Source organism: Pempheris klunzingeri, chromosome 20, assembly GCF_042242105.1.
Source record: "Pempheris klunzingeri isolate RE-2024b chromosome 20, fPemKlu1.hap1, whole genome shotgun sequence".
Taxonomy (NCBI): Eukaryota; Metazoa; Chordata; class Actinopteri; order Acropomatiformes; family Pempheridae; genus Pempheris; species Pempheris klunzingeri.
Window position 1 is genome coordinate 20,226,622 of NC_092031.1, and position 22,664 is coordinate 20,249,285.

A 22,664-nucleotide genomic window follows, 5' to 3' on the forward strand; every position below is an offset into this window, starting at 1 on the left:
GCATCACTCATTTTCATTGGGATGAATGGAAACACCCTGTGAGTTCACCTTGAACTGTTATGTGTAACATGTAGTCTCTAGATGCATGAGATAGGGTGTGATCATGAAACTGTAAAAGATCAATGGCTCCATCTGGTGTACAATACACTTACACTACTCACAAAAAGTTAGGGATATTCGGCTTTCAGGTGAAATTTCAGGATGAACCTAAAATGCATTCTAACCTTTCCAGGTGAACTTAATGTGACCTTCTCTAAACCTTTGAATGCACATGTCCAACTGTTCAGTGTCTCAGTACTTTTTGCACAAGTTGCTGTTCTCTAACAAGAAGCTTAACAGCAACATTCACAACAGGTTTGATCCATGAATCCACCAATACATTTCCTCCTTCAGTTAGAATTGGTATTTAAACAGTCCTCCTCATCCTGCTGTTCACATTCTGACATCATGAGACCAAGACGACACCTAACAGTTGATCAGCAGCACCTCAACACTGGAGGCTTCAAACAGGAAGTCCTCAGACGGAGGTGTTCACTGAGCTTAGAGGGTCACAGAGTGTCATCAGGAGGTTGGAACAGTGATACAGAGACGGGAAGAGTCACAGAAAGGAGAGGAGTGGACGTCCTTTGGCCACATCCCAATTTATTGAGACACTGAAAATGTTTTGTTGCAGTATACCCTCCACTGTTGTTAGCTTTTCTTTCAAGAAATTGTTTAAGATGAAGAAATGACCATTGCATGCTTCTACTTAAATGCCCTACTTTCATGATATAATATCACTGTTGCATTAACTTTTTTCATTTTCCATAAATTTCACCTGAAAGTCGAATATCCCTAACTTTTTGTGAGTAGTGTACATGGACTTGAATGCACATACATTCACATACACACGAGGAGCCAGGAGTCTAACTCATGCATTCCATATGACTCCATGTTCAGATTAAACAATAAGAGTTTTTCCCCTCCCCCAAAGGATTTTAGAACTGGAAATGTACATTTCTGGTAGAATGCCTCAATAAGACGGTGTTGCTGCCATCATGTGGAAAAAAGTCACAGTTACAACATGAAACACTGTATGTCTTTTTCTGGCGTTACTGACTGATTTAGAGTGGCGTCGGCTCCTCTGTGTACCTGCTGTTCAGCCCGAGTCCACAGAACAGTGTGCCAGTAGGTGGCGCCAGTGTCAGCACTACTTTGAATGGTTGAACGGTGACTGACCGCAGAAGAAGCGCTGTTTCTTCACGCTATGTTTTTAGCATTATGATACGTCAACTTGACTCTGCACCGTGTAGAGCAGAAAGCTGGCCGGATAGTTGTGGAACTTTTGATACTCGGTAAATCGGCTGCAGCGTAATAAAGTAAAGATAATAGCCCACAGCTCCCGGTGTCCAGTTCTCACTTCGTTTTCCTCACAAGCACTTGTTTGTGTGAACCGGCAGCTCCGCCCGCGGACGCTAGCCCTCCTGAGCTAAAGCTAAAGCTAAGGCTAAAGCTAAAGATAAGGCTAAAGCTAAAGCTAACCCGGCTAATTCAACAGCGACTGGAGAGAAACGACAGGACTCTGTGAACAGGGTAAGCGCTTACATTCACCAGTCATCATTTAACAGCTCCGTGTTTCTTCACAGTATGTCACTTTAGCTGTCTGAGGGGTCTCCGCCGTGTAGCTACAGATGGTGTGACCCCAACCCTAACTTAAAGTTCCTGCGCTATTCAGCCTTTCTTGGTGAATGTCTAATGGCCTTCTGGTTAAAGTGGAACACATTCGGTGAACTCCTGGGCAATTATTTCAGTTGATAGAGACTATCCATGCGTGTGTGCATGAAGAAGACAGTCAGACACAACTTAAAGCAAAGTGTTCTATGTGTTATAACTATGAGTGTTCGCCACCACCATCAGCAGGCTCCAGCTCCCTGTGAACATGGTCCTGCCTTCATGAACAATTGTGGTAGTTAGGAAGTATTTTAATAAGAAGAAGACCAGTTTGCATTCAGGATTTAAGATCACAAAAACAACTAAGGCGTTGCTGTTACCACATTTGTAAATCCTAACGGTCTCATCTGCAGATTTTACTCATTAATTACTTTGTCTTTAAATGTCTTTCAGATCTTCAGTTTGTTCCGCTGACTGCTGCTGCTGGACCAGAAGCTGTCTGCTGCCAGTTGAACAAAATGTTGTGTTTGCAGATATGACCAGAGCAAGGTGGGATCTGAGAACACAGACCGTTCAGGCTGAGCCGGGGAGCAATCAGGAGTGACGGGGGGGGGCTCGAGAGTTCATGTCCACTTCATAAAGACTCGCTCCTCCAGACTGTGGCCGTGGAGAACACCTCAGCATGGTGAAGACGGCAAAGATGGAACTGCTGAGAGCACTCGTCAGTGAGTGTTTGAATGCGGCCGCCCAGGAGATCTTCATAATTGTAGAAAAAGCCATTACAGAGTATGAAAAGGAACTGTCCTGTTCAAAGTGGGTGGTGGACAGCCACCGCAGATGCCTGAATGTTGCCAAGTCACATAGTGAAGGTCAGTTTATCAAAAAATGTGTCATGAATCAAATGAAAGGATAACTCTATATTTTCAAACCTGGGCCCTACTCTTACATTTGGTGACTGGTAGGTAGTAAAAGTGTTGGAACTAGTCCAGTAGATCATCTCAGCCAGCAGCCACCAACCAGGCTGCAATGGCTGCAACGTGATCCTTTGGGACAACTGCACCTGATCACAGTAGGTCCACTAAAAGAGCTTGTTTGATCCACTGACAGGCTCAGAGTGTTATTCTAAGTGTGTGACAGCATCATGGAAAGGATCCCCACAGAGAGAGACCTGGAAGATCCTTTTGGTTTCACCACAAACAGCCGTTATATCGCTCTCTGCACACACACCAGACTCCACTGATGAAAACAGCATTTTACCCTGCAGAACATTGTTTTTAAAAGGTTATTTATATCTGAACGTCCCGTGTTCTGAGAAGAAAAATGAATGTTTTTTTGTAGATTCTAAAACTTTTTGCGCCCACCAGTCATTTAGACACCAAAACATGTATCAATGAGGCCCAGGTTTGAAAATACCGGAGTTCTGCTTTAATTCAAGTGCAAGTAATGTAGAGTCAGAGATGTACTCGTCATGGACAGGACATAAAGCATTCACAAGCTAAATATGTGTTAGGGATTAGGAACTCAATCTCCCATCTATACTTTTCCACTCGAATGCATCATTTTTTTCTTTGCCACACCACAGTGCTCTAAATCTTAGAAATACAAAATACTAAAAGAATTGTCTCTTAGTAAGGAGACTTTTTAAATACGCTGTGAGATTTTTGCATTTATTTTTAAATGTTAGGCTCACCATCCTGGTCCAAAGTACCCCAGAGAGGCTGCACATCTATTGTCAGTGTGGTTAAACTTCAGCCACTGTCCGGTGAGATAGAGCTACGCGCTACAGATAGCAGTAAAATCTGAAATAAGTGTGTTTTTTCCCTCACTGTATGCCAGTTTTTGTAAATACAGCAGCTAATTTAGACATAATGCTTTTAATCTACTGTCATCACTCAGTTTAAATGTTAACATAAATGACATGACAGCACGGCTGCTATTTTCCAAATATTTTCATTTTCATCTGCAGCTCAGCAGTCTGGTAATGTTGCTGGCCAACATAGTATTTATTAGTCATGGTCAAATGTCATACTCACAGTAACGACAACTATGTGTTGACATTGTCGGCAGTGAATCACGGTGATGAGAGCCTCTCGCCTCTCATCTCTAACCAGAAACACTAAAAACCAGTGTTGTTTGGGTGAGTGTGAAAACAAAGTTAGAGACAAATGAACTGCCATATGAAAAATGTATTATAATAGAACTGCCCAAAAAATCACAGGCTTTTCTAAACATTTACAAGGGAATGTCACATAAAAACAGACAGAAATAGTTAGCGGCCATAACAATTGTCAAGTAGCAATGCCAAACATGTGAAAGTCTGAAATAAACGTTGCCCTCTCCTCTGTCACAGTTGTGAAGTTCCACTCAAGTCTACAGCATCCAGCTGCCAGTGTGAACGTCAGTGTGCGCTGGGAACCAGACGACAGCACGCCAGAGCCGACAGAACGCTGTCCCAACAGGATCTTTACTCATTCAGACTCCTCTCCTGCCAGTGAAAATGATCCGCATGATCAGGAGATACTGATTGGTATCGAACGTGACGACATGAAGCAAGAGTGTGACCTGAACGTGCCATCGAAAATCCTCAAAGTGAAGAAACTATTCAAATGTCCTGTGTGCTCGAGTGGTTTTCCTTCCAAAAGAACAATGGTGCAACACATCAAGAAGCACGCAGAGGACAAATCCTCATTGTACCAGTGCCAGTTCTGTGACCGCCACTTCTGCCGCCAGTCTGAATTCATCATTCACACCAGGACACACAAAGGTGCCAAACCATACATCTGCCAAGACTGTGGCAAGAGCTTTGAGCAGAGGGACAGCCTGCTCATTCACAGACAAAAACACACAGAGGAGAAACCAGATCAGTGTCTTAGCAGAAAGATGAATGCACAAACTCACCTCAGATCAACAGCAGCTGCCAGCAAGATTGAAGAGCTGAACTCCAGACGGGACGAATCTGGCATTAAGACATTTCCACTTACTATCGCGCCCTATGATAAAAGTGAGTTTGACCAGGAGTCTTTGCAGCCCCTGTGTCTTTACCAGATCCAGACTGTTGCTGATACAGATAAAGACTCCTCGGCTGCAGCTCTAGTTGATGACGGAGCATCACGCAGCACCACTGAGGATCGGCCTATCCTTTCACTGACCCCAGGTGTACAGGGCGAAGGAGAGACGGAGCCCAAACATCCTAACGTAAAAGATATCCTGTCAAGGAGACCGTCAGGAAAAGCCACAGAGCTTGTTCAGTTTGAAGCAGGAACAGCACAGAAACCCTACAAGTGTCCTTGTTGTGCCAAATGTTTCTCCTTGACTAAGACTTTAATAAGACACGTTAAGATCCACACAGAGGACAAGCTGTATCAGTGCCAGTTTTGCTTTCGGAACTTCTGTCAGAAGTCAGACCTGGTCAACCACACGAGGATACACACCGGAGAGAGGCCGTACCAGTGCCAAGAGTGTCTCAAATCCTTCGCTCAGAAAGGCAACCTTGTGGTTCACATGAGGAAACATGCGGGACAGAAACCACTCAGTCTGTCCCAAGAGTGCAGCTGTAGCTTTGGTCAGAAGTCAATGGACTGTCTCACACACAGCCACACGTAGCTTGTAGCTGCGTCCTCAGGCGGCCAGTCGGACAAGGTCCTGAAAGCTGGAATAGAAAGTCTGGTTTACAATGGGGTCATTGTCTTACTTGGTCGATAGTTACCTAGCTTCATTCATGGAAAATGGCCACAGAAAAACTGTGACAAGTGTGGACTAGCTAACAATTATTTTTATTATCGATTAATCTGCCCAATATTTTGTCAGTGAATTGGTTACCATTTGGTTTATGAAATGTCCATCTCAGTTTCCCGGAGCTTGAGGTGACGTCTCCATGTCTTCTTTTGTTTGATCAGCTGTCCGAAACCCAGCTAGGTACAGATAGATGGATGTTTCGTTTACAGTAGAACAAAGCAGAGAAAAGCAGCAAATCATCTCATTTAAGGCGCAGGGACCAGAATTGTTTAGCATTTCTGTTAATAATAGCTGATGATTTATTAGGTTTGGCCCTTTTACGTTTAAAACTGCTCATTGTTCAGGACAAAACAAAGGTACCTCCCCTCCCATCAAGAAACTGGATGAACACAACGTCTGAATGATTGAGTGAAGATAGTGGTTATTAGGGAACCCTGTGGTGAGAATGTTTTATGTGACATCTGATGTTTCCAAGGACAACTATCAATGTTCAGTGTCAAAATGTGCTTCAACAACATTCAGTGTTTGAGAACTTAACATTTTTTATTAAATGAAGACACATCTGGGATGATGTTTCTAACCAAACGCTGCTGTTTGTCACCATCTGTGATGTTACTTGTAAAGTAATACACCTGTAATGACACATGTGACAGGGACTGCATTAGTCTGCTCAGACTGCTGTGAGGGATGCATGAAATAATAGTGTAAAACAGACGAAAAATCAAATGCGCCTGCCCTGCCCCACATGTCTAAACCATCACAGGATGAGCACAACTACCCAGCACGTGTACACACACACCAAACATTAGTGAAGCAACAGTACTACATTCATTTAATATAGATAGCAACTGTCTTACTTTGCTCTTTCATAACATAGTCACTGTACTGTAAATTAAACAGTGGAATTGAACTTGGAAGCAGAACACCTGTCTCTTTCAGTTCCAAATACAGAGTGACAGAGAACGTGCCTGGACCAAGTGCTGCAGGTGGTCCATCAATCCAAGTACTCAACAGATTCACATGAAAACAAAAGGTACATAGAATATAACTTATTTTGTTAGTGCTTAAATCATTCTAAACATAATAATTGAACATTACATAAAACAATAAAAGCACTACAAATCCGTACCCCTCCCCTCCCCAAAACAATGTTTTGTTGCAGTGGGTATACCACAACAAAACATTTTCAGTTCCAAAGGACGTCCACTCCTCTCCTTTCTGTGACTCTTCCAGTCTCTGTATCACTGTTCCAACCTCCTGATGACACCCTGTGACCCTCTAAGCTCAGTGAACACCTCCGTCTGAGGACTTCCTGTTTGAAGCCTCCAGTGTTGAGGTGCTGCTGATCAACTGTTAGGTGTCGTCTTGGTCTCATGATGTCAGAATGTGAACAGCAGGATGAGGAGGACTGTTTAAATACCAATTCTAACTGAAGCAGGAAATGTATTGGTGGATTCATGGATCAAACCTGTTGTGAATGTTGCTGTTAAGCTTCTTGTTAGAGAACAGCAGCTGGTGCAGAAAGTACTGAGACACTGAACAGTTGGACATGTGCATTCAAAGGTTTAGAGAAGGTCACATTAAGTTCACCTGGAAAGGTTAGAATGCATTTTAGGTTCATCCTGAAGTTTCAACTTTTTGTGAGTAGTGTATATGTGTGTGTGTGTGTGTGTGTGTGTGTGTGTGTGTGTGTGTGTGTGTGTGTGTGTATATATTTATATATGATAAAACTGGCTTTAGTGTTTCCCGGTTGGATGAGAGAAAGAACAAGGCTTTCAAATGAACTACAGTCAAGTTTAGGTCTGGGTTTGATTAATATGCTGGAGTTGAAAATGGCTGCCGCTCCACCTCCTCGTCCAGAGTCTGGAGGAACATGAGGTAGGTTAATGTTCTGTTTTACTGCATTCCAATAACATGGTCTCAGTGAGCAACAGTCAAACAAAAAAAGTAAAAAAGAAAACTTATAATGGCAAAACCAAGGAAGAAAAATAAAGGATGGCAACTGAAATGACTCAGCAAACAATACAGTAACAACAGTAAAGATGTTTTATGAACTGTGTGGCTGCAGCTCGTCCAGTTGACTTTTTATGTGAAAATAAACGTGACCCTTTTAACCAAACCATTACGGCGTATTAACAAAGAGCTCCACTCAGCTGAAAATGCCACTTTATAGGATTTATTGCTAAGATCCTTTTTTGTTTTGTTTGGTTGCTCATATTATGTTTTAAATGTGGCCGTTATCAGATTTCATTGGGTTAGGGTTAGATGACCAGCCACAAGAGTGTGCATGCACAAAAGCTGAGAAGCATTGTTCACCTGTGTGCATACGGATCTGCCTCATATTCTGCCAAACAGCATCTCATGAATGTTAATGCATAGAAATAATCAATGTTTTTTTTTTTTTACAATCAATCATGGAAGTGGAATCAACCAAGAGGAAGACCAAGTGTGTGTGGTAGCCAACATGGTAATCTCCATTGCCCTCTGTGCACAGCTCAGTTGTGTTTACTGCAGCAGTTTTACGCAGAAAGACAACGTGCAAAATGACATTTTATTGGGGAAAACCATGCCTGACTTTCCTGAGTCCTGCAGTATCCTGTTGGCATCATCCAGCATTTCAATAGCTGTTGTGCGCTCCACAACTGACCACAGGTCAGTAAGTAAGTAACGTGACGTGAAATTAAATGCGTAAGAGGCATCATTATACATATGTCTCATACACATTTGATTTCACACTGCTACAAAAAAACATCTCAGTCACATGTATGCGAAAAAATCTGCAGTTAATATGGTTTAAGTTTGTATTGTCTGCAGTCTGAACGTAACGATAGTGTGAGAATTTTAAGAAAACAAGGCTTCAATACTGACTCTCTGCTTGAAAGGCAAATATCTTACATGCTCTACCAGAAATAAGAAAACCAAGGCATATACAGTGCACTGTAAGTATTTCCACAGTTTATGTTACAGCCTTATTCCAAAATGGATTAAATTCTTTTTTTCCTCAAAATTCTACACAAAGCGATTACAGCCTCCAGTCTTCTTGGGTAGCAATAATCATAATGCATTTTATTTGTAGTGCCCTTAACATTAGCAAATCTCAAAGTGCTACATAAAACACCAATAGGCAAATAAACAATTGAAAAACCAGTCAGCATCATGAAAACAGCGAAAGAGAAAGGTTTTTAGTCCTTTTTTAAAAACGACTCTACAGTCTGTGATGTCCTCAGATGGTCTGGAAGTGAATTCCACAGGGGGGGGGGCTGCAGAGCAGAAGGCCCGGTCTCCCATGGTGGCGAGTTTTGTCCTTGTGACAGCAGGAATCAGGACCAGGACGAGTCAACCACGATGCAAACAGGAGGAAATGGGGGGCGCTGAGTGTCGGAAGTGTGCCACTGGCCGCCAGCCAGCAGCAGCAGAGGACTGGAAAACCAGCAGCAGGTTTTCATCAAGGATCTTTCTGTACTTTGCTGCATTCATCTTTCCCTCGATCGTGATTAGTCTTCCAGTTCCTGCTGCTGGAAAACATCCCCACAGCATGATGCGGCCACCACCATGCTTCACTGTAGGGACGGCATGATGAGCGGTGCCTGGTTTCCTCCAGAGATGACGCTCGGCATTCAGGCCAAAGAGTTCAATCTTGGTTTCATCAGACCAGAATTTTGTTTGTCATGGTCTGAGAGTCCTTTAGGTGCCTATTGGCATTGTACTGAGGAGTGGCTTCCGTTTGGCCACTCAAGAAGTTGTCCTTCTGGAAGGTTCTCCCATCTCCAAAAAGGAACGCTGGAGCTCTATCAGAGTGACCATCGGGTTCTTGGTCACCTCCCTGACCAAGGCCCTTCTCATTTTGGCTGGGTGGACAGCTCTAGGAAGAGTCCTGGTGTTTCCAAACTTCTTCCATTGCTGCCATGGCACAGGAAGTAAACAGAGCAAGCTGAGCGAATTGTGTTAATTTTAGAATTAATTACAAAGTGAATATTAATTTTGGCAGCACTACTTACTATGAACTTATTAGCATTTACAGCTGCACATTTTATGGCTTATTTAACACAATCCTTTATGACTTACTAACATTTACAACTGCATTAGTATTGTCATTTGTAACTGTCACAAGTGTCAACACAGTGTTGGGGCCTCATCAGCTGATTGCTGATAATTAACGATATTCAAACAAGAAGAAAATCTGTCAAACTTACCAGTTCATATCCTCTTCTTCTCCTGGGCTTCTGGGCAGCTTGGTACATGGTCCAGAAGTTAACTGTGACACAGACACACATGTAGGAATAAATAATGTACACACAACATGTCACTGATTTCATTTCCATGTGTACAAGTCTCTGTTTTTCCTTATTTTTAGAGTAAAATTCCAGTTCATTACAACATGAGGTCATTTGCTCTGTATAAAGACCACGTAGGGGATCTTCTCAATTGGCATCATCCTCTCCTTCATATATTTATACAAAGACACGAGTAAGGCCTGCTCCTGTGCTCCGTGCAACCCTCGTATTCTTCCTCCTCTCTCTTTTGACGGTGCTGATGTTGTGATCTGGCTACTGTGATTGATACCATTACTACTGTTGCTGCTGCCTTTGAATTTTGATAAGCCCACATTGCCTCCTGTCACCTGGAAGAAGAAACGGACAAATGCAGGACAGAGAAATATGACCAGAGTTACTTTGATGTGAAAATGCAAAAATGAAAAATGCACTTACTACAGGGATTGAGAGAATAGTTGTCAATTTGTACCTTAACTCTGGCTTCTCCTGCTGGTATGTCAGTCTCCTTGGAAAAAAAAGGGAAGTTTGGCAATGACCCCTAACTTTTAACCCCTGACTTTGACCATATGAGTCAGTATTATGTCTGTCTGTATTATGAATACAGACAGTTGCAATTTTGGCCTTTCAGCCTTAGAGCTGAAGACAGAAAATCAATCATTTTGTGAGAAAATGTAAATGTACTCCTGTATGCTGCAAAATTGCAGGTGCAAACGCTGTGGTCATGATTCTCTGCCTTCATGAATGACTACTGCGGATCATTTGTTTTTGGCGCTTATTATTAGTCTTATTATTATTCATCTAGTCATCATTAGTCATCTTATTCACTGTTATCATATTTCTCATTATTAGTCATATTCATATGATGTATAATATAGCAATATAGAAATTGATACTATATATATAAAGATTGAGTGATTGACTGATTGAAAACAACAGAAAAAGTCCACTTTTTGGTGTGCAACTCTATCTGTTAACTGGCAAAAACTTTACATGTCTGAGCCTCAAACCAGCCATGTCTGTCCATCTAATGTCCAGAGATAACAAACCATGTTGACATAGTAGGTTTGTCGATGGAGTCCTCCCTTCACAGGTTTGTTTAAACCAAGGGTGCCCACACTTTTTCGGCTCGCGAGCTACTTTTAAAATGACCAGGTCAAAATGATCTACCTACATTAAAAATGCTAAACATATATTCATTTCTATACTGAGTATACTTTATATATACAATATATGTTGGCATACACTCTATAACTGAGACTAATTTAACCCTAACCCTAACCCTAGGTATTACACATACAAACTGACAGCAGTAATGCACATAGGTGACAAAAAGTGATGTAACCATCAATATTGCACACAGGTCACAAGGGTAACTGGACCATTCACCACATTTATGGTCACTACCTTACTCTGATGACTTGCACTGAATGGAATCAAATATCCCTTCCTATCCCATTCCCCATCCCAGAGTATCCCTTCCTATCTTATTCCCCATCCCACAGTATCCCTTCTTTAGTAGATATAAATTGGAAGGCTAACTAGTTCACTTTGCCCGCTGTAGTTTTGCAGTACCCCTGGTTTGGACGTAGCACTTTCTTGTCCTCTACGTGTCCTCTGATTTCTTGCTGTAACAACTACACATGCAGAAATACACATATACAAACACATACAAACTCACACACAAAGCCTACCCGCAGTGTCCACCAACTCTTACACCACACATTCATACCAACACATTAACCAATGTATTTTCATTTCTTATATACAATACTCATCTGTTATGTTTTGTTACACCAACAAAAGTTTAAAAAAGACACGTCCCATCCCACAAACCAGCCATGTCTGTCCATCTAATGTCCAGAGACAACAAACCACGTTGACATAGAAGGTTTGTCGATGGAGTCCTCCCTTCACAGGTTTGTTTAGATGTAGCACGGTGGACCCCAAGCCCTAATCCTCTTGCAGACACACCTAAAGAGGAGAGTATAAAGAGCCTGGACTGATGTGTCGTGGGTCAAGCCTCAAGGAGTCTCTCCACTGTAGCTCCCCATAGAAGCTCCGTAGCCATCAGACTCACCCTGAAGATGACTCCCTCTGTCAGCCTGCTGCTGCTGCTCCTGCTCGGCCTCTCTAAGGCCTCTCCTGTCATGGAGGAAGAAAGTGGAGCAGAGGCCGAATGGGACGAAGGGGACGAAGGGGATGAAGGGGAGGAAGATGACACTGTCGACATCAGCACCAGGATTCTGGCCTCCAACAACGGCACCAATGAGATCCTGCTGGAAGGAGACTTATTGCTTCCCAGAACCAGAAATGCCATGAAGTGCTGGGCCAAGAGGTGCCTGTGGAAGAAAGCCTCCAACGGCTTGGTGACGATCCCCTTCACCATTAGCAGACAGTTCACCGGCTGGGAAAGGCAGAAGATCGACTCCGCCATGAAGGCCTTCCACAGCAGAACCTGCCTTCGCTTCGTCCCTCGTCAGAACCAATACGACTACATCAGCATCGAGAACAGAGCCGGATGTTTCTCTGCTCTGGGCAGAACGGGAGGCAGACAGGTCCTCTCTCTCAACAGACAGGGCTGCCTTCACTATGGCATCGTCCAGCACGAAATCAACCACGCTCTGGGATTCCAGCATGAGCAGACCAGGAGCGACCGTGACCGCTACGTCCGAATCAACTGGCAGAACATCAACCCGCGGATGGCCTACAACTTCTACAAGCAGGATACCAACAACCTGAACACTCCCTACGACTACTCCTCCATCATGCACTATGGAAGAACAGCTTTCTCCATCCAGTACGGCAGGGATTCCATCACCCCCATCCCCAACGCCAACGTCCAGATTGGCCAGAGAAAAGGCATGTCCCGCTGGGACATCACGAGGATCAACAAGCTCTACGGCTGCTAACAACAATGGTTCTGAGGCCTGATTGAGAGTGAACGGTTTAGCAAAACAAACAAGCTCAATTGCAAATGCAACAAATTCACATGATTTTCCCAGTGATTTGAATGTCAAAAGCTAATAAAACCTATGCGACCCATGCCATAGATTTCAGTTTCTCTCACTGTATTCTTCAAAATGTTTGGACGGGTTGAAGTCAGAGTAAATGTCTAAAATGTTTGTAACAAGGCCAATTCAAATAGAAACAAAAAATAAAGTTGGTTAACAACAGAGTTTGGCAGTTGAGTATTTTTCAACACAGAATGTTGAGTAAGATCAACTACTGGGAAGATTTATCAGTCTTCATTCTCCTTAATTCTCTTTTGATGCTGCCTTATTTCCTTCCTTGTTTCTTCCTTTCCCTCCATAAGTAGCTCTACTTTATTGCGCCCATGTTTATTCTGTCTTTACTAGTAAATTATTTTCGCTCTCACCTCCCTGCAGCTGTGTAATGTCCACCTGAGGCCTTTCCAAAACCAAAAACACTGGAGCAAAGGGGTGAAAAATGGGTGAAACCCTGTGTTTTCTGCTAAACTAACATTAGTGTGTCTGGCTGACTAGTTTCTTACAAGAGTTACCAGGTGACACCTCCAAGTCAGAAAGGTACGACATCATTAGCTACTATATTATTTTGGAGGGTCACAGGTCATGTTAGAAAAAGCCCTCTTAGGACCGACACATTCACTAGAGCTGGTGCAACACCAGTCCTGGACACCACTAACCGCCACACCACAGTTTAAGGTAATGTCAGCAGGTCTGTCCTGCTGTGTACTCAATTGAAGCAAGTTTTTTGAGATGACTTTGCTAGGATTAAAATAATTTTCTACATTTTCAAAGCCTATTCTCGTGTAAAACTGAAACATTTGAAAATTATTACAGAAAACGTAACCACTGTTACTGGTTCATAAAAGGCATTCTGGATGAAACAGAGTATAAAATGCATACGTGCAATTCAAGGCTGGAAAGCTGCACGGGTGTAGCAACAGTAACTAAGTGGGTTGGGGCTTTGTGAAGGGTTAATCTTTCTTTCTGTGGGGGGGCAGGGCTTTATGGTCCCTACCCTTCTGTCCTTTTCACATTGGATGTCCCTTTACAAAATAAAACTCAACAATTCAAGAAAAAAAGAGTAGTGCTGCACCGGGTCAAGGAAAATGGTGGTAGAGATGTTGGTGTGAAAAATCAGGTGCTCTTCAAGGATAAGGCCGATAATACGATGAAAGTAAAGGACTACGACTGTCCAGCTAACGTTGATGGAAGTCCATGTTGTAGAATGGAAGGCGATGAGAAATTCAAGGCACTCTGACGTTGAAAACCACCATCACCTAAACCATCCGAGTGCATGGGGTTTTTCATTGACTGCCGTTCTACAAAATGGACTTCCAGCTACACAAAGCTGGACAGTCATAATTCTATATTTTCATCTAAATAGCTCAATCTTGGTTTTACGTAGCCTTGATCATGTGGCATCTTACTGTTTGAAGAAACTATAAGTTGTCTAGTTACACATGACCCCCCAGGAGGTCTCAAGTGCTTTACGAAGATGTGTTTGGGGGACATGAGAGAATGTCACTGGGACCAAAGGGGTGGATAAATGAACGCTGAAAACAAATCTCAGTGTATTATCTATAATGAAGTTATTACGACCTGCATTGAGCATGTTCCTTCCTTGAGGGTCCAGAGGCTGTGTAAGTTATTCTGTCCCAACAGGAAAGCCCTCTCTTTAAGGTCTCGGTGTAGCCACCAGCCCAAACACCCATGCGCACATCAACTAAAAAGGAAAAAAAGACACACACAAAAAAATGAAGAAAAAAAAAAAACAGGACTTTTTGCTCCATGTCCCGGTTACTGTGGGACTGGACTGGCTATCTGGTGACCACCTCTGCCAAATCCAACCCCAAATCGCTCAGTCAGTCTCCTTCATCAATCCACTTCAATACTCAACTGCTCAACCCCTCTCACAGGTCCACTTCCATTAAAGTTCCTTGAAAACGTTATCTTCATTTTCTTGTCCTCTATGTGTCTTTTGATTTCTTGCTGTAACAACTACACATGCAGAAATACACATATACAAACACATACAAACTCACACACAAAGCCTACCCGCAGTGTCCACCAACTCTTACACCACACATTCATACCAACACATTAACCAATGTATTCTCATTTCTTATATACAATACTCATCTGTTATGTTTTGTTACACCAACAAAAGTTTAAAAAAGACACGTCCCATCCCACAAACCAGCCATGTCTGTCCATCTAATGTCCAGAGACAACAAACCACGTTGACATAGAAGGTTTGTCGATGGAGTCCTCCCTTCACAGGTTTGTTTAGATGTAGCACGGTGGACCCCAAGCCCTAATCCTCTTGCAGACACACCTAAAGAGGAGAGTATAAAGAGCCTGGACTGATGTGTCGTGGGTCAAGCCTCAAGGAGTCTCTCCACTGTAGCTCCCCATAGAAGCTCCGTAGCCATCAGACTCACCCTGAAGATGACTCCCTCTGTCAGCCTGCTGCTGCTGCTCCTGCTCGGCCTCTCTAAGGCCTCTCCTGTCATGGAGGAAGAAAGTGGAGCAGAGGTCGAATGGGACGAAGGGGACGAAGGGGATGAAGGGGAGGAAGATGACACTGTCGACATCAGCACCAGGATTCTGGCCTCCAACAACGGCACCAATGAGATCCTGCTGGAAGGAGACTTATTGCTTCCCAGAACCAGAAATGCCATGAAGTGCTGGGCCAAGAGGTGCCTGTGGAAGAAAGCCTCCAACGGCTTGGTGACGATCCCCTACACCATTAGCAGACAGTTCACCGGCTGGGAAAGGCAGAAGATCGACTCCGCCATGAAGGCCTTCCACAGCAGAACCTGCCTTCGCTTCGTCCCTCGTCAGAACCAATACGACTACATCAGCATCGAGAACAGAGCCGGATGTTTCTCTGCTCTGGGCAGAACGGGAGGCAGACAGGTCCTCTCTCTCAACAGACAGGGCTGCCTTCACTATGGCATCGTCCAGCACGAAATCAACCACGCTCTGGGATTCCAGCATGAGCAGACCAGGAGCGACCGTGACCGCTACGTCCGAATCAACTGGCAGAACATCAACCCGCGGATGGCCTACAACTTCTACAAGCAGGATACCAACAACCTGAACACTCCCTACGACTACTCCTCCATCATGCACTATGGAAGAACAGCTTTCTCCATCCAGTACGGCAGGGATTCCATCACCCCCATCCCCAACGCCAACGTCCAGATTGGCCAAAGAAAAGGCATGTCCCGCTGGGACATCACGAGAATCAACAGGCTCTACGGCTGCTAACAACAATGGTTCTGAGGCCTGATTGAGCGTAAACGGTTAAGCAAAACAAACAAGTTCAATTGCAAATGTAACAAATTCACATGATTTTTCCAGTGATTTGAATGTCAAAAGCTAATAAAACCTATGCAACCCATGCCATAGATTTCTGTTTCTCTCACTGTATTTTTCAGTATGTTTGGACGGGTTGAAGTCAGAGTAAATGTCTAAAATGTTTGTAAGAAGGCTAATTCAAATAGAAACAAAAAATAAAGTTGGTTAACAGCAGAGTTTGGCAGTTGAGTATTTTTCAACACAGAATGTTGAGTAAGATCAACTACTGGGAAGATTTATCAGCCTTCATTCTCCTTAATTGGTGTGAATGCTGAAAGCATTCACAACATATGTTCTTCGACTTTATAATTCTTATTCTTCCGCCGCGTTTTTCGCCGTGCTTCTTCTTCCACAGCATTCAAAATTTCAAAACCATTCAAACTGCAAAACATTCAACCTATTCGGGAATTGAGGGCTATGACTTTTCACGTCCATGACATTCAAAACTTCCGAAATATTCAACGTTTTCCCCGGAAATTTCCCCATAGAAATCAATGGGAAAAATTTAAAAACTTCCCATTTCTTCAACCAACTTCAACCAACTTCAAGCCTTCACAGCTTCCTCATACATTCAGCCACAAACTCCATTCAAACTTCAAAACATTCAACATCTTCTCCTCATTCAGCACATCATTCAACCCACTTCATCCCATTCACCCTTTCACCACATTCACCTTTCAAAAAAAAAAGTTTTCCACCCCTTTTTCAGATTTAACATTAGTGTGTGTGTGGTGGAATGTTCAGGCCTAGAGTGGGGGCCAGCATAGCTAGAGTGGAGAGGAGCAGAAAAATCGTCTGAAAACATCGTGTTTAGCTCGCTCTCACACCCACAGCGTGTCACTCAGACTCACAATTCATACATCAAAACGTAGGCCTGCTCGGCCCGGTCGCAACGATGTGACTTCGGGCACACAGAAACGAACGCAATCCGAGCTACGAGCCTCCAACCAACGGGAAGTGTGACCAACTGCCGCAAAAACTGCCATGTTAACTGATGCACAAAGCTGAGGAGGGAGGCAGACGCAACCACTTTTGTAACCTGCTCCAGAGCTCTCATCTCACAAGTTAGAGACCTCAAACTACACGTGTGTGTTCAGCAGACCCTCCTCTGTCCACTGGTCCACACGCCAAAGCTCTGACACTTACGGTGCCCATGCAAAACCTGCACTTTCAGCGGCATGTCACAGCTGAAATCTCAATGAAAATAGCTGTGTGTGGACCAGCTGGCACGTCACCACGGCAACCGGACAGCTGGAGGAAATCAGCACACACACACACACACACACACACACACACACACACACACACACACACACAGACAGACAGACAGACAGAAATCAGCTGATCAGTGAACTGTCACTCACACACACACACACACACACACACACACACACAGACAGACAGAAATCAGCTGATCAGTCAACTGTCACTCACTCACACACAGAGACATGCGGACAGACAAACAAACAACTACAAGTGTTGACTCACAGCAAGATGCTCAATTGGAGGACATCAGCTGATTTGTGACCTTTGACCCACAGAGACACACACACACACACACACACACACTCACTCACACACACACACACACACACACACACAATGACAGCCAGCCAGATTTTCAAAATAAAATGCCTCAGATAGTAAATTTGTGCAGTTTGGAGGAAATCGGCTGATCAGTGAACTGTCACACACACACACACACACACACACACACACACACAGACAGAAATCAGCTGATCAGTCAACTGTCACTCACTCACACACAGAGACATGCATACAGACATACAAACAACTACAAGTGTCTCTCAACACTCAAACTATTCCTACATGGATTCTGTGCATCTTTCAACTTTGCACCTATTCAGATTAGTAGTTTCTCCATTCATTCAGGTATTCAATGTTTTTATAATTCAAAAGGCAGCTATTCATTGTGGCGTAAGCCATTCAGCTTCACCGTTTCACCTATTGAGATTAGTGGTTTATTCATTCATTCAGGTATTCAATGATTTTTCAATTCAACATGCAGTTATTCAGTGTGGCGTAAGCCAATTAATAGTTTATTCATTCATTCAGGTATTCAATGCTTTTTTAATTCAAAAGGAAGCTTTTCAGCGTGGCGTTAGCCATTCAGCAGAAAGCATTCACACCGCAATTTCTTCAGAAATTGCATTCTCTAGTTCTCTTTTGATGCTGCCTTATTTCCTTCCTTGTTTCTTCCTTTCCCTCCATAAAGTAGCTCTACTTTATTGCGCCCATGTTTATTCTGTCTTTACTAGTAAATTATTTTCACTCTCACCTCCCTGCAGCTGTGTAATGTCCACCTGAGGCCTTTCCAAAACCAAAAACACTGGAGCAAAGGGGTGAAAAATGGGTGAAACCCTGTGTTTTCTGCTAAACTAACATTAGTGTGTCTGGCTGACTAGTTTCTTACAAGAGTTACCAGGTGACACCTCCAAGTCAGAAAGGTACGACATCATTAGCTACAATATTATTTTGCAGGGTCACAGGTCATGTTAGAAAAAGTCCTCTTAGGACCGACACATTCACTAGAGCTGGTGCAACACCAGTCCTGGACACCACTAACCGCCACACCACAGTTTAAGGTAGTGTCAGCAGGTCTGTCCTGCTGTGTACTCAATTGAAGCAAGGTTTTTTGAGATGACTTTGCTAGGATTAAAATAATTTTCTACATTTTCAAAGCCTATTCTCGTGTAAAACTGAAACATCTGAAAATTATTACAGAAAACGTAACCACTGTTACTGGTTCATAAAAGGCATTCTGGATGAAACAGAGTATAAAATGCATACGTGCAGTTCAAGGCTGGAAAGCTGCATGGGTGTAGCAACAGTAACTAAGTGGGTTGGGGCTTTGTGAAGGGTTAATCTTTCTTTCTGTGGGGGGGCAGGGCTTTATGGTCTCTACCCTTCTGTCCTTTTCACATTGGATGTCACTTTACAAAATAAAACTCAACAATTCAAGAAAAAAAGAGTAGTGCTGCACCGGGTCAAGGAAAATGGTGGTAGAGATGTTGGTGTGAAAAATCAGGTGCTCTTCAAGGATAAGGCCGATAATACGATGAAAGTAAAGAACTACGACTGTCCAGCTAACGTTGATGGAAGTCCATGTTGTAGAATGGAAGGCGATGAGAAATTCAAGGCACTCTGACGTTGAAAACCACCATCAGCTAAACCATCCGAGTGCATGGGGTTTTTCATTGACTGCCGTTCTACAAAATGGACTTCCAGCTACATAAAGCTGGACAGTCATAATTCTATATTTTCATCTAAATAGCTCAATCTTGGTTTTACGTAGCCTTGATCATGTGGCATCTTACTGTTTGAAGAAACTATAAGTTGTCTAGTTACACATGACCCCCCAGGAGGTCTCAAGTGCTTTACGAAGATGTGTTTGGGGGACATGAGAGAATGTCACTGGGACCAAAGGGGTGGATAAATGAACGCTGAAAACAAATCTCAGTGTATTATCTATAATGAAGTTATTACGACCTGCATTGAGCATGTTCCTTCCTTGAGGGTCCAGAGGCTGTGTAAGTTATTCTGTCCCAACAGGAAAGCCCTCTCTTTAAGGTCTCGGTGTAGCCACCAGCCCAAACACCCATGCGCACATCAACTAAAAAGGAAAAAAAGACACACACAAAAAAATGAAGAAAAAAAAAAAACAGGACTTTTTGCTCCATGTCCCGGTTACTGTGGGACTGGACTGGCTATCTGGTGACCACCTCTGCCAAATCCAACCCCAAATCACTCAGTCAGTCTCCTTCATCAATCCACTTCAATACTCAACTGCTCAACCCCTCTCACAGGTCCACTTCCATTAAAGTTCCTTGAAAACGTTATCTTCATTTTCTTGTCCTCTATGTGTCTTTTGATTTCTTGCTGTAACAACTACACATGCAGAAATACACATATACAAACACATACAAACTCACACACAAAGCCTACCCGCAGTGTCCACCAACTCTTACACCACACATTCATACCAACACATTAACCAATGTATTCTCATTGCTTACATACAAGACTCCTCTGTTATGTTTTGTTACACCAACAAAAGTTTAAAAAAGACACGTCCCATCCCGCAAACCAGCCATGTCTGTCCATCTAATGTCCAGAGACAACAAACCACGTTGACATAGAAGGTTTGTTGATGGAGTCCTCCCTTCACAGGTTTGTTTAGATGTAGCACGGTGGACCCCAAGCCCTAATCCTCTGGCAGACACACCTAAAGAGGAGAGTATAAAGAGCCTGGACTGATGTGTCGTGGGTCAAGCCTCAAGGAGTCTCTCCACTGTAGCTCCCCATAGAAGCTCCGTAGCCATCAGACTCACCCTGAAGATGACTCCCTCTGTCAGCCTGCTGCTGCTGCTCCTGCTCGGCCTCTCTAAGGCCTCTCCTGTCATGGAGGAAGAAAGTGGAGCAGAGGTTGAATGGGACGAAGGGGACGAAGGGGATGAAGGGGAGGAAGATGACACTGTCGACATCAGCACCAGGATTCTGGCCTCCAACAACGGCACCAATGAGATCCTGCTGGAAGGAGACTTATTGCTTCCCAGAACCAGAAATGCCATGAAGTGCTGGGCCAAGAGGTGCCTGTGGAAGAAAGCCTCCAACGGCTTGGTGACGATCCCCTTCACCATTAGCAGACAGTTCACCGGCTGGGAAAGGCAGAAGATCGACTCCGCCATGAAGGCCTTCCACAGCAGAACCTGCCTTCGCTTCGTCCCTCGTCAGAACCAATACGACTACATCAGCATCGAGAACAGAGCCGGATGTTTCTCTGCTCTGGGCAGAACGGGAGGCAGACAGGTCCTCTCTCTCAACAGACAGGGCTGCCTTCACTATGGCATCGTCCAGCACGAAATCAACCACGCTCTGGGATTCCAGCATGAGCAGACCAGGAGCGACCGTGACCGCTACGTCCGAATCAACTGGCAGAACATCAACCCGCGGATGGCCTACAACTTCTACAAGCAGGATACCAACAACCTGAACACTCCCTACGACTACTCCTCCATCATGCACTATGGAAGAACAGCTTTCTCCATCCAGTACGGCAGGGATTCCATCACCCCCATCCCCAACGCCAACGTCCAGATTGGCCAAAGAAAAGGCATGTCCCGCTGGGACATCACGAGAATCAACAGGCTCTACGGCTGCTAACAACAATGGTTCTGAGGCCTGATTGAGCGTAAACGGTTAAGCAAAACAAACAAGTTCAATTGCAAATGTAACAAATTCACATGATTTTTCCAGTGATTTGAATGTCAAAAGCTAATAAAACCTATGCAACCCATGCCATAGATTTCTGTTTCTCTCACTGTATTTTTCAGTATGTTTGGACGGGTTGAAGTCAGAGTAAATGTCTAAAATGTTTGTAAGAAGGCTAATTCAAATAGAAACAAAAAATAAAGTTGGTTAACAGCAGAGTTTGGCAGTTGAGTATTTTTCAACACAGAATGTTGAGTAAGATCAACTACTGGGAAGATTTATCAGCCTTCATTCTCCTTAATTGGTGTGAATGCTGAAAGCATTCACAACATATGTTCTTCGACTTTATAATTCTTATTCTTCCGCCGCGTTTTTCGCCGTGCTTCTTCTTCCACAGCATTCAAAATTTCAAAACCATTCAAACTGCAAAACATTCAACCTATTCGGGAATTGAGGGCTATGACTTTTCACGTCCATGACATTCAAAACTTCCGAAATATTCAACGTTTTCCCCGGAAATTTCCCCATAGAAATTAATGGGAAAAATTTAAAAACTTCCCATTTCTTCAACCAACTTCAACCAACTTCAAGCCTTCACAGCTTCCTCATACATTCAGCCACAAACTCCATTCAAACTTCAAAACATTCAACATCTTCTCCTCATTCAGCACATCATTCAACCCACTTCATCCCATTCACCCTTTCACCACATTCACCTTTCAAAAAAAAAAAGTTTTCCACCCCTTTTTCAGATTTAACATTAGTGTGTGTGTGGTGGAATGTTCAGGCCTAGAGTGGGGGCCAGCATAGCTAGAGTGGAGAGGAGCAGAAAAATCGTCTGAAAACATCGTGTTTAGCTCGCTCTCACACCCACAGCGTGTCACTCAGACTCACAATTCATACATCAAAACGTAGGCCTGCTCGGCCCGGTCGCAACGATGTGACTTCGGGCACACAGAAACGAACGCAATCCGCGCTACGAGCCTCCAACCGACGGGAAGTGTGACCAACTGCCGCAAAAACTGCCATGTTAACTGATGCACAAAGCTGAGGAGGGAGGCAGACGCAACCACTTTTGTAACCTGCTCCAGAGCTCTCATCTCACAAGTTAGAGACCTCAAACTACACGTGTGTGTTCAGCAGACCCTCCTCTGTCCACTGGTCCACACGCCAAAGCTCTGACACTTACGGTGCCCATGCAAAACCTGCACTTTCAGCGGCATGTCACAGCTGAAATCTCAATGAAAATAGCTGTGTGTGGACCAGCTGGCACGTCACCACGGCAACCGGACAGCTGGAGGAAATCAGCACACACACACACACACACACACACACACACACAGACAGACAGACAGAAATCAGCTGATCAGTGAACTGTCACTCACACACACACACACACACACACACACACACACACACAGAC

At 43.7% G+C, this 22,664-nt stretch overlaps 4 protein-coding genes across 7 annotated transcripts; all 4 read left to right on the forward strand.

Annotated features, from left to right (window-relative positions):
• Positions 1 to 1,467: 1,467 nt before the first annotated feature.
• On the forward strand, positions 1,468 to 5,946 carry LOC139220006 (zinc finger protein 260-like). Its single transcript, XM_070852044.1, has 3 exons — positions 1,468 to 1,572; positions 2,104 to 2,519; positions 4,001 to 5,946. Exons 2-3 carry the CDS (start codon positions 2,333 to 2,335, stop codon positions 5,251 to 5,253), a joined length of 1,440 nt encoding a protein of 479 aa, XP_070708145.1. The 5' UTR covers positions 1,468 to 1,572; positions 2,104 to 2,332; the 3' UTR covers positions 5,254 to 5,946.
• A 5,797-nt stretch (positions 5,947 to 11,743) lies between these two features.
• Positions 11,744 to 12,568, forward strand: LOC139219488 (high choriolytic enzyme 1-like). 2 transcript variants are annotated; one of them, XM_070851365.1, is made up of 2 exons: positions 11,744 to 11,819; positions 11,856 to 12,568. In XM_070851365.1, exons 1-2 carry the CDS (start codon positions 11,744 to 11,746, stop codon positions 12,566 to 12,568), a joined length of 789 nt encoding a protein of 262 aa, XP_070707466.1. The 2 variants fall into 2 exon arrangements, with proteins under 2 accessions (XP_070707466.1, XP_070707465.1); XM_070851364.1 differs by having other exon boundaries at positions 11,744 to 12,568.
• Positions 12,569 to 15,094: 2,526 nt separating this feature from the next.
• Positions 15,095 to 15,919, forward strand: LOC139219478 (high choriolytic enzyme 1-like). 2 transcript variants are annotated; one of them, XM_070851345.1, is made up of 2 exons: positions 15,095 to 15,170; positions 15,207 to 15,919. In XM_070851345.1, the coding sequence occupies exons 1-2, from the start codon at positions 15,095 to 15,097 to the stop codon at positions 15,917 to 15,919; spliced, it is 789 nt and encodes a 262-aa protein (XP_070707446.1). The 2 variants fall into 2 exon arrangements, with proteins under 2 accessions (XP_070707446.1, XP_070707445.1); XM_070851344.1 differs by having other exon boundaries at positions 15,095 to 15,919.
• A 4,449-nt stretch (positions 15,920 to 20,368) lies between these two features.
• On the forward strand, positions 20,369 to 21,193 carry LOC139219481 (high choriolytic enzyme 1-like). Of its 2 annotated transcripts, XM_070851350.1 has the most exons (2): positions 20,369 to 20,444; positions 20,481 to 21,193. In XM_070851350.1, the coding sequence occupies exons 1-2, from the start codon at positions 20,369 to 20,371 to the stop codon at positions 21,191 to 21,193; spliced, it is 789 nt and encodes a 262-aa protein (XP_070707451.1). The 2 variants fall into 2 exon arrangements, with proteins under 2 accessions (XP_070707451.1, XP_070707450.1); XM_070851349.1 differs by having other exon boundaries at positions 20,369 to 21,193.
• Positions 21,194 to 22,664: the final 1,471 nt, after the last annotated feature.